A 13,217-nucleotide genomic window follows, 5' to 3' on the forward strand; every position below is an offset into this window, starting at 1 on the left:
AAATATATACATTATTAGATATGTTTATAGTCTAATATACATAAGAATGCTTTAAAAAAATCATACTCACTTAAAAAGCAGCATGATAGTTGAAGCAGTTCCCAATGCAGTTGTAAAAGAATTCAGGATTTGCAATACTATATAAATATGAAATTTTTTTCTACACTCATCATCTCTTGGGCATGCACCCAAATACGCTGAGTTATTTCTGTTCTGGAAACCAGTTGCTTCCACACAACTACAGTTATAAAACACCTAAAACATAGTTTTTGAAATATTACAGAATGTATTTGCAAAATATGACTAGGCTATAAATATGGTCTATAATATTTAAAGTAGTCTCATTCTGCAAAGCTAAAATACTTACAGTTTTTAAAGAAAAGATTCTAAAAATATAATTGCTCAATAGTTGAGAGGTAAAATAGTTTACTGGTTCCTTTCTAGACGAGAAAATATAATTCACCATTAACATTTAATTTATCCATGATTTAAAAACTAGGAAAGTATAGAAGAAATTAATATCTGAAACTGTATGTAATTTTCTCATTAATATAAATTCTTTAATATTTCTTTCCCACTCACTTTTACTTTCTATAACACATCTACTTATTCTGTTTAACAATCTCTACTAAGTGTCAGGGCTAGTTCTTGGGAGGGGATTACCCAGGGAATCTAGAAAATATAGTAGTTTGAGAGGAGCCAAAATCTGGGACTAGAGCTACCCATTGAAGTGGGGCAGAGTCCAGGGGAAAAGAGGCCAGGCAGTGGTTCTGGAATTCTACTTTGACCAGCAAACTCAACATTCAAGAACAAAATGACAGCATATAAAATAGATGATGTTATTATCAGAGAAGTTCAGCCCAACAGAATATCCTAACAATTAGAGCACAGAAGGGAAAAACTTAGAAACAGATGATTTTAGAGATTAATTTGGCACAGACTTTACATAGATAGGCAGCTTCGATAAATTCTGTTCTGCATCTAGGCTAAACTAAGGTTTAAGGAAAGTTTAAACCTCTTAGTGCTGAAGACTAATTACCGAAAAATTGAGGAAGAATTTGAATCCATACTTATCTGATGACAAAAATTTACCTTTTCACAAGGAAAATATGGAGGAATCCTTTATGTAGCAAGCCTATTGGCTAATAAAACCAAATTTAGGCATGAAGAATATTATTTTGAATGATTAAGAATGTTTTATTATTATAGGTTTGGTTAAAAAATTCCCCAGTACTCCCCAAATGGTATCATTGCCAAAAACTAAGAAAATAATGTCACCATACTAACCAGAGCTCTCTTTAGGATTCTGATATCATGTCTCTCCCAAGCCTTCACTAATGGACAAAGTGGAACCATGGGTTAAATGGGGGCACTTTCAGTCAAAGGATTAAATGGGGAACTTTTAGGGCGATGTGGGTTTTAAGTATAGCCCTTGGATCATATTTGTGCAAATTTATGGCCTAGTTTCAAAGAATCTAGGTGCTTTATTCTTCACAGTTTTCGCTGCTCTTCAATACTACAATTAAAAGAACTATGGGCAAGAAAAAGATTAAAATTTTGAAAATCAAAGACAGAAGGGTGTGGAAGAGAGCAATAATCATGTTGCTAATGTTGATGATTGGAAAAGGGCCCAGGAAATGGCTCCCCTCCTTTGTGAGATAGTCAATGGATTAGAGGCACAATAGAGAACACTATACCTGATCCCCTATTCTTGGAAGTTACCCAGGGAATTGGAGAGAACTCATAGTTTTCATAGAAGGAAACATTTTGAGTGAAGAAGGAAATGGATTTCTATGGGCAATGTTAGCTATAGGTAAGCGGAATACCAAGTTATCCTGTAGAGAAATAGTGCCAATTTTGGAGAAATCAAAATTAGAATGTAAGAATTGGACAGTCAAGTGAGCTGAAGCCTTGATGATTTTTGGAAAGTCAAAAGGATAATGAGCCTAGGGGTAAACTTATCTATATGAAAAATTACATATACATAGTTTTTCTAGAAAGGCAGGTAGTATTGACAAAGAGTAGGCTCAGGAATATCCCCTAAATTCTGAAGGGTGAAGTACCTCCAACTTAATGGAAATCATACCCTTTAGTCCAATGAAATGCTTTTTAGAGATTGTAAATGCATTTAAATTCCAAAACGTTATACTCATAAACTCAAAGGGAAAAATATGAGAGTAATCTCAAATGAGAATTCAAGCAACAGGAAAACCTGTTTATATCCCAAGTCAGATTTAATTTAATTTAATTTTTGTATAAATTTTATAAAGTCCAAACAAGATTGTATATGAGGCTCTGTTTGTGCAACAACACAGCCATCACAATGACAGACAATACTGTAAGTCTTTTTCTTTTATGTTTTTACTAGAGATCTTAGTTATAGAAAAATTTGATAAGTATTTGTTAATCGAATCTATGATTTTGATTAAGGAGAGAAGAGAAAAAACTAATACTCACTATAGGTTTTTTATTGCCACTTGAAGATTTACATCCTGCTAGACAAGGTGATATGTAAGTAATTCCATTGTCCCCACAGACTGGTTCCCACTGATTTTCATCACAATTGCAGTCTGAGTTGCAATAAGAAAGTGGCACATTTATATGAGATGCCACTGGATTATTTCTGGAAATATATGATAGATATATATCAAAAAGAGAGAGAGAGAGAGAGAGAGAGAGAAGCAGATGGAAAAGGAGGAGGAAGAAGGGAAATGAATGAAAGGAAGGGAAAGAAAGGGAATGGAAGGAGAGGGGAGGGGAGAGAAGGGAAGAGAAAAGTGAGGAGAACAGAAAGAAGGGAAAGGGCTGTCTTTTAATTAGATAGAGAAATTTGATGAGTGATGAAGCCAAAATGGCAAAAAAAAAAAATGTCAGGGCTTATTAATTTATTCACCCTCCATCTTTACCCAGACATGATTTATGATCTAGATAAAGTAAAACAAGAAAAAGAAACCAAAGAGAATAGGTAAGACTTAGACAAGAGGTCGTTGAGATTCTATTAAGAAATTACTCATTAAATTGCTTATTCATTATTTGTGACTCAGTTTCTTTTCAGCAATGTCTAATGGCATTAAGCAAAGATTCTTTCCAGCTCACTGTAAAGTCCCATAAATTTGTGAATGTTATTTAACTAATTTGAATTTAAAAATCTATTTTTCACTATATAAGAAAAGAATTCAACATGCTTAAAGCAGAATCCCTAAGGATCACTTTTTAAAAATCAAGAAAAATAAAATTAGTTGAGAAAAAATAAAAAAATCCATATAATTTTTAAATGAAACTGTAATATACTTTATAATGAATTACTGTAAAACATAGTTATATTATGAAATATAATCTCAAAACATAGCTAAAATTATAAAATAGATCACATGTATAGTTAGCTTTCTGATTATAAATATTTTAAATTATCTTTTGTTTTTGGTAAAAATCTTGATAATTGAAGATTGATAAATTATCTTTGGATGAGAAGTAATTTACACAAAGAAAAAAGTACATTCAGAAATTCTATTATTAATAATTTTACTAAAAGGCATCTAATACCTAATTCTGCTTGGGGACATACAACTAGGAGTGATTAAGTTTAATGATTAATGTCTAGACATCGCAATCAGAAACTCCTGTGTTCACATTAGTTCTGCCACATCATAGCAATGTAACTACTCTTTCTAAAATCAATTTTGCCATTTGTAAGTCATAGATAATAACATCAACCTCATAGGAATTTTTTTGTAAAAAAATTAATTTGAAGGTTCTCAATTTTTTATTATCAGTAGCCCTTCACACTGAAAAGTATTGAGAGCCTCAAAGATTTTTTTGTTCAAATAAGTTATATCTGTTGATGTATATTCTATTAGAAGTAAATACTAGAAAAATTTTAATACATGAGAATACACAAGCACACATCATTAGCCATCAGACTGTTGTTATCATTGCAAATCTTGTATCCTTAGAAAATATTACTATACATTCATAGAAAATGAGAATGAAAAAGGAAAATAGTGTTTGGGTATTATTATAAAATAGTTTATAATTTGTTGACACGCTGATAAACTCTTAGGAACCCCTATAGACCCTCAGACAACATTCTGAGAACTTCTGCATTAGTTTATACTTTAAAAACTTACCCCACTGATCAGCATTTCATAAATGCTGAATACATTTATTCTGTTGTTTGCTATTATTATACTAAGAATTCCATGAGGGCACTGATGTATCCTATAAATCTTCTTGACCTTTAAGGAGGCACTCGGTAAAATTTTACTGATTGAAAAAAATCCTATAGAGCTCTAGTTGCCTTTTTTTAGATAGATGGAACAGTTATTATACTTATTAAGGAACTGGCTAAAGACTAAAGACTGCTCTGACAACCAGAGAGCCCTTGAACCAATAATGTAACACAGCATCATTCTGGAGGCATTCTATGACTTCAAACAAGTCATGGTTTCTCTGGGTCTCTAATAAAGAAAGAGGATATAAAAGGTTTGGGTTGCAAGGTTTCTAAAGTTCTTTTACCTCCAAAATTCAATGTTCTAGATACTCTGTAGTTTGGTTTACCAGAGTGGGACATGCTGGATAAAAGTAATAATAGTCAGCATAAGGAGGAAATTGGGAGATAATTCAAGACTATGTTAGGTTGGAAATGTGGGAAGATTCGACAAGTTAAAATTGACACCTCATAGGGTCCAGAGTTTAAAAGATCAGAGCCAACAAAAAGCAGCACTAAGGAGCATGGTTACTGAGCTGTGATTCCAGGATCTTTGCTTGTTGCTTGAATGTAAATGAACCTTTCTAAGCTCAAGTTGTTGAATGTATTCAGATGATAAGAACTCTGCACAGGAATCTTGCCCTTTATTTGGGATAGAGACCGTAGTACTAGGGATACTTCACAATACTTGATAATAATAAAAATTAAAGGTTTTCTAGAGTCTAAAATGCAATTATAGATAGGCTATTTATCAATTCTACTGTTAATAAAGACAATACAAGAAGAAACAGTATTAGTTTGAAGAAAAGGAAAACTTTGTAGTACAATGTAAGGAAATGTTTTCTTCTAAACATGGTTGTTAAACATCAACATCAACTGGATAAAGATCATTCAGTCACATTTGGAAAATGCTATTTGTATTCCTCTCATGATCCATTTAAGGTTATAACGGTTAAAACTCAGAGTTTTGGAGTCCAAAACCCCAAATTTGAGTCAGAATCTTAACATTGCTAGCCATGTAATCTGAGTGTCTAAGCCTTTCTTTCTCTATCTATGAAATCGGGATAAGAGTATCCATCACTCTTTGTAAGCACTCAATAGATGATAACTATTATTACAACCTAGGTAGCTTTTTATAAAGGGAAGAATAAAAAGAGAGTGTTTTGAAATTTTAAGAAATGGATGTTTTAAGAATTTGTAAGTCGAAAATTTTCTGTTAAAAGAAAGTTTAAAGTTGCCATCTGTCCTGTTTTCCTTACAGTCATTTACATTAGATTGTTTATACATCATGCAACTGATATATATTAATATATACAAACCCATCATAGGTTAAGGTTAGGCCAGCAACCAATTTGCTTTCACAAATTAGTGTAAAATTAAATTGGTAGAATAAGGTGGACAATATATTGATAAAAAATAAATATTTGGCAATTCCAAGCAAGGTAAATTTGAATTTTTTAATGATATATCCTCCTACAAACATTCCAGTTGCAATAGTCGGTAAGGTTACGCAACCTAGAAATAAAAGAAAAGAAAAATTTTCATTATATACATATAATTATTCTGAAATGTCTTTCAACATGAAACACACTGTATATCAACCAAATTCATCCAATCTTATTCATTATTAAGTAGAAGACTTTCAGGCCAGGATAGAGTTAGGGGACCAGTGTACCACATAAGAAAGATAAAAATAATTTTTTCCTGCCAATGCTGAGGGCTGAGTTTCCCCAATAGCAAAAGTTAGTGAATGAGAATATTTGTATGTCTGAAGGTTTCTGTGGGGCACTTTTTTTTTCTGGAAAACACAGCAAAATATCATCTTCCTGCCTATAAAACTTTCATCCTACCATCTGAAATCCTTTATATTTCCTCAAAATAAAGAATTCCAGTCTTAAAACTTTTTTCTAAATTTTTCCAGAACTTTAGAAATGAATACTTGAATATCTCTTCTTTATGCATCCATACGCACATATACCTGAGATGATAAACAGTCCCTATATAGTTAAAAATGATTAATCACTTTTATAACTTTTCTATTGCATTGTCCTACAAGAGTTATTAAAGGTGAAGACCCTTCTAACAAAAAAATTCAGGCTGGGAACCTTATTGGGAGTCAAACTTAACTATTGCAGTTTAAACTTTTATCTTAAGTTCAGTGAGAGCATTATACAGAATGATTATTTTCTTATTTACTTATGACCTACTCACATATCACTTGATAAATTCAATTTAGTTTATCAAATATTTATTAATTTTCTACAATGTGATGGGCACTGTACTGGGTAATGTACTGCTGTTAAGAATTTTATATTATACTGGGTGCAGGGAAAGAATTTATCAATTCTACTGTTAATAAAAACCTTTCCTTCATAAGCAAGTCTCATGTCATTAGAAATAGATATTGGAGCCAAAAAACCTCTTTATGATATGATTTTTGTTTTGAATTATGTAGACATCTATGATGTGGTTAAATTGATTTTTCTTTGGATAACATCAATGTTTTATTTTCTCTAAGTATCTTGGTCCTGAATCAAAGTTAATGAATTATGGAAATATAATAATTACATTATAAAAGGATTTGTCTCTGGATCTCATCTCAGCACTAAATTATAAGATCTAATTAGCAAATACCATGTCTAAATATTTTATTAATGCACAATTTTTCTTCAGGAATTCATCTCCTCAAAAATAATGTAAGATACAACTTCAAATACAGCATGATTATATCACAAGATTGACAAATTTGGTAAGATTTGTAAAAGAATAAATTAAAATTACATTTACTAAAATATGAAATCACCGTCACAACAAAATGTCATTTGGAACTCAATTACTTGGTTATACATTGCCCATTAAGCAAACATAAACAATATGTCTTACCAATCACAGTGTTAGCCTCAGATGTTGACTTATCATACTGTTGCTCTATGTATTTTAAGAGATAAGTAATAGCACCAATAAAGCCACTGGATTGTATCAATGTCAAAACCAAAAATAAAACATATAGGGGATTGGTAAGAATGCTTTTTAAGGACCGGAAAAAACCTACAAAAACATAAATGTAAAGGAAATATAATAATGCAGCTTAAATATATAGTAGTATCTTAATCTTATAAGTTATATAAGATTTAAAATTACATAAATGCATAACACATAAAATCAGAATACCCTATAACCCTATCAACAGTTTTTTCATATACTTCTTCATTTTTTTCCATATCACATTAACATTTATTTAGTTTATTTTACCCCAAAATGGGATTATACGTGCATACTGTTTTGCAACTTGTTTCATTCACTTTGTATTTGATTATTTTTACCACTCTACCATACAATTACATACCTCATTAATTAATTAATTAATTAATTCAACAAATATTTGGTTTTCAATTGGGTACCAGGCAATATTCTAGGTGCTCAAGAAACAAAAGTAAATAAGACATGCAATGTCACTTATTTATTAGCACTTAATAATATAATTATTATGTTAATAATATAATTATTAAGTAGAAAATTACCTTACAGATAGTATAATCTAAAGCTCATAGAAATAAGGAAACTAAGGTTCAGAAATCATAAAGATCAATTTGGTACCAGGATATAGATCTCTCGTTTCCTGGTATACAGCTTTTCTACCTTAAAATACTGCCTCAGTAAAGCTGTCAGTATTATAAATTACCTTTCTTAAGGTTTAAGGAGAAGCCAAGAATAATAATATTATGTCTCAGAGGACATCGCGACAATAGTACAACAATCTGTGCCTACAAATAAATGTGTAAAAAATTCATAACTTCTGTTTGTGGCAAGAATTATGTTATCTGGATCTGTGACCAACAGGTCAACCACCCGTATGGGAATTGAAAGGAGCTACTCAGAAAAACAGGAGGAATTATCAGTCTAGAAAGACAGAACCAGATACAGTTATTGAGAGAGGGATGACACGAACTTTGAAAGATCTTGTTCTGTAGAAATCTCTAAGTTTTCAATAGATATGGTCAGAATCAAACCTTCCATCCAATGGCAATTAAGAAGTAGTTTCATCTGCTTTTAATAAGAAAAGAGAGGGCAAAGATTGGAGAAGAGAAAAAAAGAAGAGATAGAGAAACTTATAACATGAATAAATAACATTTAAAATTGTTAAGCCAAAATGCTAAACTTTTCTTCATGAAACTCCGCTATCAGGAAGGACCACTGACTTGTTAGGCATGCAAAGTGAGTTGTGATATTTGATCAAAAGAAATGGAGCAGATGGGTTCACCAAATCACTGAATTTTTGAGGTGAGTGCAAACCTGGATCTCTTCTGGTCTGAACTTCTACACGATCATGATCTACCATACATTCTCAATAATTGGATCAATAAATACATCAAGTGACATTAAGCTGACTACCTCAGAAAGAAATTTGGTCTAATTTTGGATAATTCTCATTGTTTACAAATTGTTTTTGTAATGAACCGAAATATTTCTTTATTTTTTTTCTAACCAATTAGTCTTATTTCTACTCAAAAACATATAGAACAAATCCAATATTTTTTTTCTGACTAAATGTTCTTAATAATTTCATCTATTCCTAATATCACATAATTAAGGCCCTCTTTACTTTTCTGGCCACTATCCTACAAACACAGTTGATAATACAGATGATGTTTACAATTGTCCTGTTTTTGCATATTCATTATCTGCTACATTGATTTTGGGCTCACAGTCAACCACATTCTTTATGGGTTTAGATAATCCACTACTTTTTATGGATTTGATTGAGTACAGTTAGAACAGCATAGACCAAATGAAAATGCCTTGGTATGCTATTTTTAATGTGCATGTTAAATTTCAGAACTTCTAACTCAGTGTGTGCTGGTAAATGTTTAACAATGGACTCTTGGGGAAACAAGGCCTGATTTGTAGTTTTTCCCAATCTCCACGGTAATAAGAGATGGTAAATTCTCCCACAATAGCCAATTTCAAGCTACTAATGTAGCTAAAAATTTAACAGCTTTGTCTCAAGAGCCAATACAAGCTTCTTCCAACAAATCATTGCTTTCGAATTAGAGTGATGGGGAAGAAAATGTAACAATAAAATTAGTGAGGGGAAGAACATCTGAGAATCTTTAATTCTTCAACTTCAACTTGAAAAGGTCACCAAGGGTTTAATTATCACTCTGCTCGGGCTTTTACAAACTCTGCTAATGCCTCATTGTTTCAACTATTTTGTTCTGACTGCTGCTGGATCGTTCTCCGGAGTATTGCTTCTAAACTGTTCTCCATTAGTCCTCAGAGTTTATATTTGAAAGGGAACGCACTATCAAATGGTAGAAGATTATTATTCACATGACTGACTTTGATAATCTTAATTACTACCATTGCTTCTACTTCGTTTTTTAATATTTAGGTAAGCAAACTTTGTGCTATATGATTACCAAGGGAAAAAAATCTTACTCCAATTATTTAGAGAGAAACCAACTCTGACTTCTTTCTCCTCATTCTATCTCTCCACCTAAGAATAGCTAAGTTTACCAGTTTATAAGTACTCATTCTTCCTTATATTTAACTTTATCATAGTACTTTCACACTGCATTGCAACCGTCTGTATACTTTTCAGGACAACCCCCCAGATTGTGAATTCTTAGAAAACAGAAGCCATATTCTATCACCAGGGCATAGTATGGTACCTGGTACTATTTGTATAAATGAAAGAGTGAATGAAATATTATAGTCTTTTTAACCTTCATAGTTTACAGTATAAAATTTAGAAATGAATATATACTCTGGTTTACAAGTAACAGACGATTTTTGCCTTAGGTTGGTTTCTCCCTGCTAAAGACCATAAACCTAATTCTATTCTCTTTAGAGAGTTGGTATGTGTTCAAAAAACACTGATTAATTTTAGGAATCTTAGAAAAATAATTCAGCTAAATTTAGTCAGAAGAAAGCTAACTCTTGGTGTTTGGAATATGACTTATTATTTGGGAATACTCATGCTTCCCTTTCACTGGGATTAAGAATTCCGAATTGACTATAACTATGAAATACTTACCAGTCATATTTTCATTAACATTTTGCCCATGGTTTGTCGAATTACCCATTTGACTCCTTTCCTCATTTGTTTTGAGCACATGTGAACTTATTGAAACTTTCCTTTCTTTCTGTGGTTTATCCAGATTTTTAGACAAGAAAAAAAATGGTATGGAAGAAATAATGGATAATAGTCCGGCCAAAAGAAAACCAAGCCACCAAGCACCAACCCAACGAGAGTCCTTAGGAGTTATTCTGATACTGCCTAGAATAAAAAATTAAAGGCCAGTCAAAAATTATTTTGAAATGCAATAAATGCTGGGCTAGAATGGTAATGATTATTCTCCTTCAGAAATAAAGCAAGTAAACTGCATTTCATCAATTCTAACACATTATTTTCTTTTTTCACACTTTGTCATTTCCGAAATGAGGATAAGCCTACAATTGAATGACATCATACAATTGTTATTGTTTAGGAATCAGTCATGACATTGTTGTCATTGCCTGGGCCTGCATAAACTTGGTGGCTTTTCTGGTGATATAACTGAGCAATTGTCAGTCATCGTTGAACATTTATGCCTGCAAACCATTTAAGGACTGATTATGGAAACTACATGAATCCTTATTGTCTGAAAAATTCTACTGACCCCATCTCCTGAGGTCAAGAAAGCATTAATTAGTTTGCAATTATTTTGAATCAACTAATCTTTAGCAAGTTATTATTTATTTTATTTTATTTTAGACTTAGTTATAAGAGCCTGGTATAAATATAAGTTGAATTTTATTTTTATTCTGGTTATTAATACATTTATTTCTGATTTGTAACTTTTCACAGATAGTAAAGGACTATTAGTGAAAGAATAAACTTAATTATTTAGAAGAATGACATTCTGTACTTGAAAAGCATTATCTTGTCACCTTGTTCTGATCGTACTTACTCAAATCTACATATCCAATGTCCACATATATTTTAGAAAGCTGAGATCCGAGTGTAAAGCCAAGGATTGGACCAATCATTGCTATTGAAAACAAACTACCTGAAAATATTATAAAACAATTTTATCAGATGCCAAGAATACATGGTTATTCTTCAATATGCTTTTTAAAGTAATATTATGTGACATAGCCTTCCAATAATTTTTAAAAATACATATAAGAATAAATTTAGAAACACTATTATCAAAGGTGGATCCATGGAAAGTAATAATAAAATTTAATATTTTCTGTACATTACCTAAATAAAAGGAAGACTCTCCTTCTCCAGCAAAATCATCAATGTAAGAAATTCCCAAGGGTTGTATGGGGGTTTCCCCCATTCCACGAAGCATATTACCCATTAGGACATATATCCACATATATGACTCAGATTCCCTACCTATGTAGACAAGAGAGTGTTTTATTTTAAACATTAATTTTAGCATTCCTGTTAGAATGCTAAACTTGACTACATTAACCCCTTAATTATTTTATTTAAGAAATTTTTTGCTTTTTTTTTAATTATGAGTGATTCATATTCACTTTTCAAAATTTGGAAATACAGAAAAGCACAAAGAAAACAAGTAAAAATGATCTGTTGAAACCTATATAACTTTATTAACCAATGTCATCTCAATAAATTTAATTTTAAAAATGATCTGAAATCCAACCACACACAGAGAACCACTTCTCATGTTTGTATATATCTATCATATTTTCGGTGCACATAATATGTTCATTATATATTTAAATATCCAATTCTTATTGTAATCTACTTTTATAATGCTTAACACCATATTATGACAATTTCCCCATGTTATTAAGATTTTTTACATCGTGATTTTAATGACAGCAGAGTAGTATGATGAATAAAAGCTTCACAATTTTTTTTTTTTATCAATCTCTTACTTTTTACTTACAAAATATTTCTAATTTTTTATTCTCCTAAACAAGGATGCCAGGGCTATAATCATAAATAAATCCTCGTGCATCCCGATTATTCTCGTAAGATAAATCAGTAAAAGTAGAATTACTGATCTAAGCAAAATATTATGTATATTTTTGTTCTTTACTACATTGAAAATTAACGTTCAGAAAGAGTTAGAAATTTATACACCTCTAGTAATACATATAATGTCTTTTTCCTCTACTTCATTTATTCTTATTTTTAATCTTTTCCTATCTGATATGCAGAAAAATCTTTAATTAGTATTATAATTTATAATTACACATTAGATTTGTGTTATAATAAGTAAAATTTTTTTAATTGGTGAAATAATTTTCATTTTTCATAGTTACATTTCTACATATTTCTGCCATTTCCCTCTTATTTTAAATGCATAATCTTAACTAATTTCCTACCAAAATACTCTTCTTTTTATTACTTCTAAAAGCTCTTTATATATAATATAAATACTATTGTAAGCTGAAAATTTTTTCTATTTATTTTAATTTTGCTAATGAATATCGAAATAACTTTTACAGTTGTAATTATAATAATATATTTTAAAATATTTATCAATGACATTAATATTCACTAATGTTAATTCAATATTTACCTTTTTCTGGTATCTCAGGTGATGTATTATTGACTAACAAATTTTGATTAATTAAGCAGGTTGATAAGCTTGATGTTGAATTCTTTAATGGATTATTATAGACTTCTTTAGAATACCTGTAACTGTAAGAACATCACTAGATTTAAAATTTTGCTTGTGTAATGAATATTTTTACTTTTCCCAGAAATACAGAGGAATTTTCCACTTTATTTGCACCATTCTCTTTTCCAAATTATCAGACTTCTTTGTCAATTTCCCAACCTGTATTTTAGGAGAGGTGATGGATGAAAATGAAATGAGAGTGTTCACTCAGAAATATCATCAATACTCCCCAGACAAGGTGGGTTATCTATCATGTAACTATCATCCTAGGAGTGCTTATATCATATTCAAGATATGAAATACCTTGGTTTTATGCTTTTAAAAAATGCTAACTGTATCTATCCATCTCTTTGAAGATG

The 13,217-nt window shown here is 30.9% G+C and overlaps 1 protein-coding gene across 2 annotated transcripts in view; it reads right to left on the reverse strand.

Moving 5' to 3' along the window:
- The window catches only part of SLCO1B3 (solute carrier organic anion transporter family member 1B3), a 37,340-nt gene that overhangs the window by 10,690 nt on the left and 13,433 nt on the right, over positions 1 to 13,217 (reverse strand). Inside the window, exons 5-12 of one of the 2 annotated variants that reach the window (XM_023524096.1) lie at positions 12,757 to 12,878; positions 11,457 to 11,597; positions 11,161 to 11,259; positions 10,245 to 10,487; positions 7,091 to 7,255; positions 5,527 to 5,722; positions 2,458 to 2,623; positions 71 to 255 (exon numbers count right to left, since the gene is read on the reverse strand). In XM_023524096.1, the coding sequence (XP_023379864.1) occupies positions 71 to 255; positions 2,458 to 2,623; positions 5,527 to 5,722; positions 7,091 to 7,255; positions 10,245 to 10,487; positions 11,161 to 11,259; positions 11,457 to 11,597; positions 12,757 to 12,878 (1,317 nt within the window). The remainder of the gene's footprint in view (positions 1 to 70; positions 256 to 2,457; positions 2,624 to 5,526; positions 5,723 to 7,090; positions 7,256 to 10,244; positions 10,488 to 11,160; positions 11,260 to 11,456; positions 11,598 to 12,756; positions 12,879 to 13,217) is intronic. The other variant, XM_023524097.1, reaches the window with a different exon arrangement.

The sequence above is a fragment of the Pteropus vampyrus genome, unplaced genomic scaffold (genome assembly GCF_000151845.1).
Source record: "Pteropus vampyrus isolate Shadow unplaced genomic scaffold, Pvam_2.0 Scaffold444, whole genome shotgun sequence".
In the NCBI taxonomy this organism is placed as follows: domain Eukaryota; kingdom Metazoa; phylum Chordata; class Mammalia; order Chiroptera; family Pteropodidae; genus Pteropus; species Pteropus vampyrus.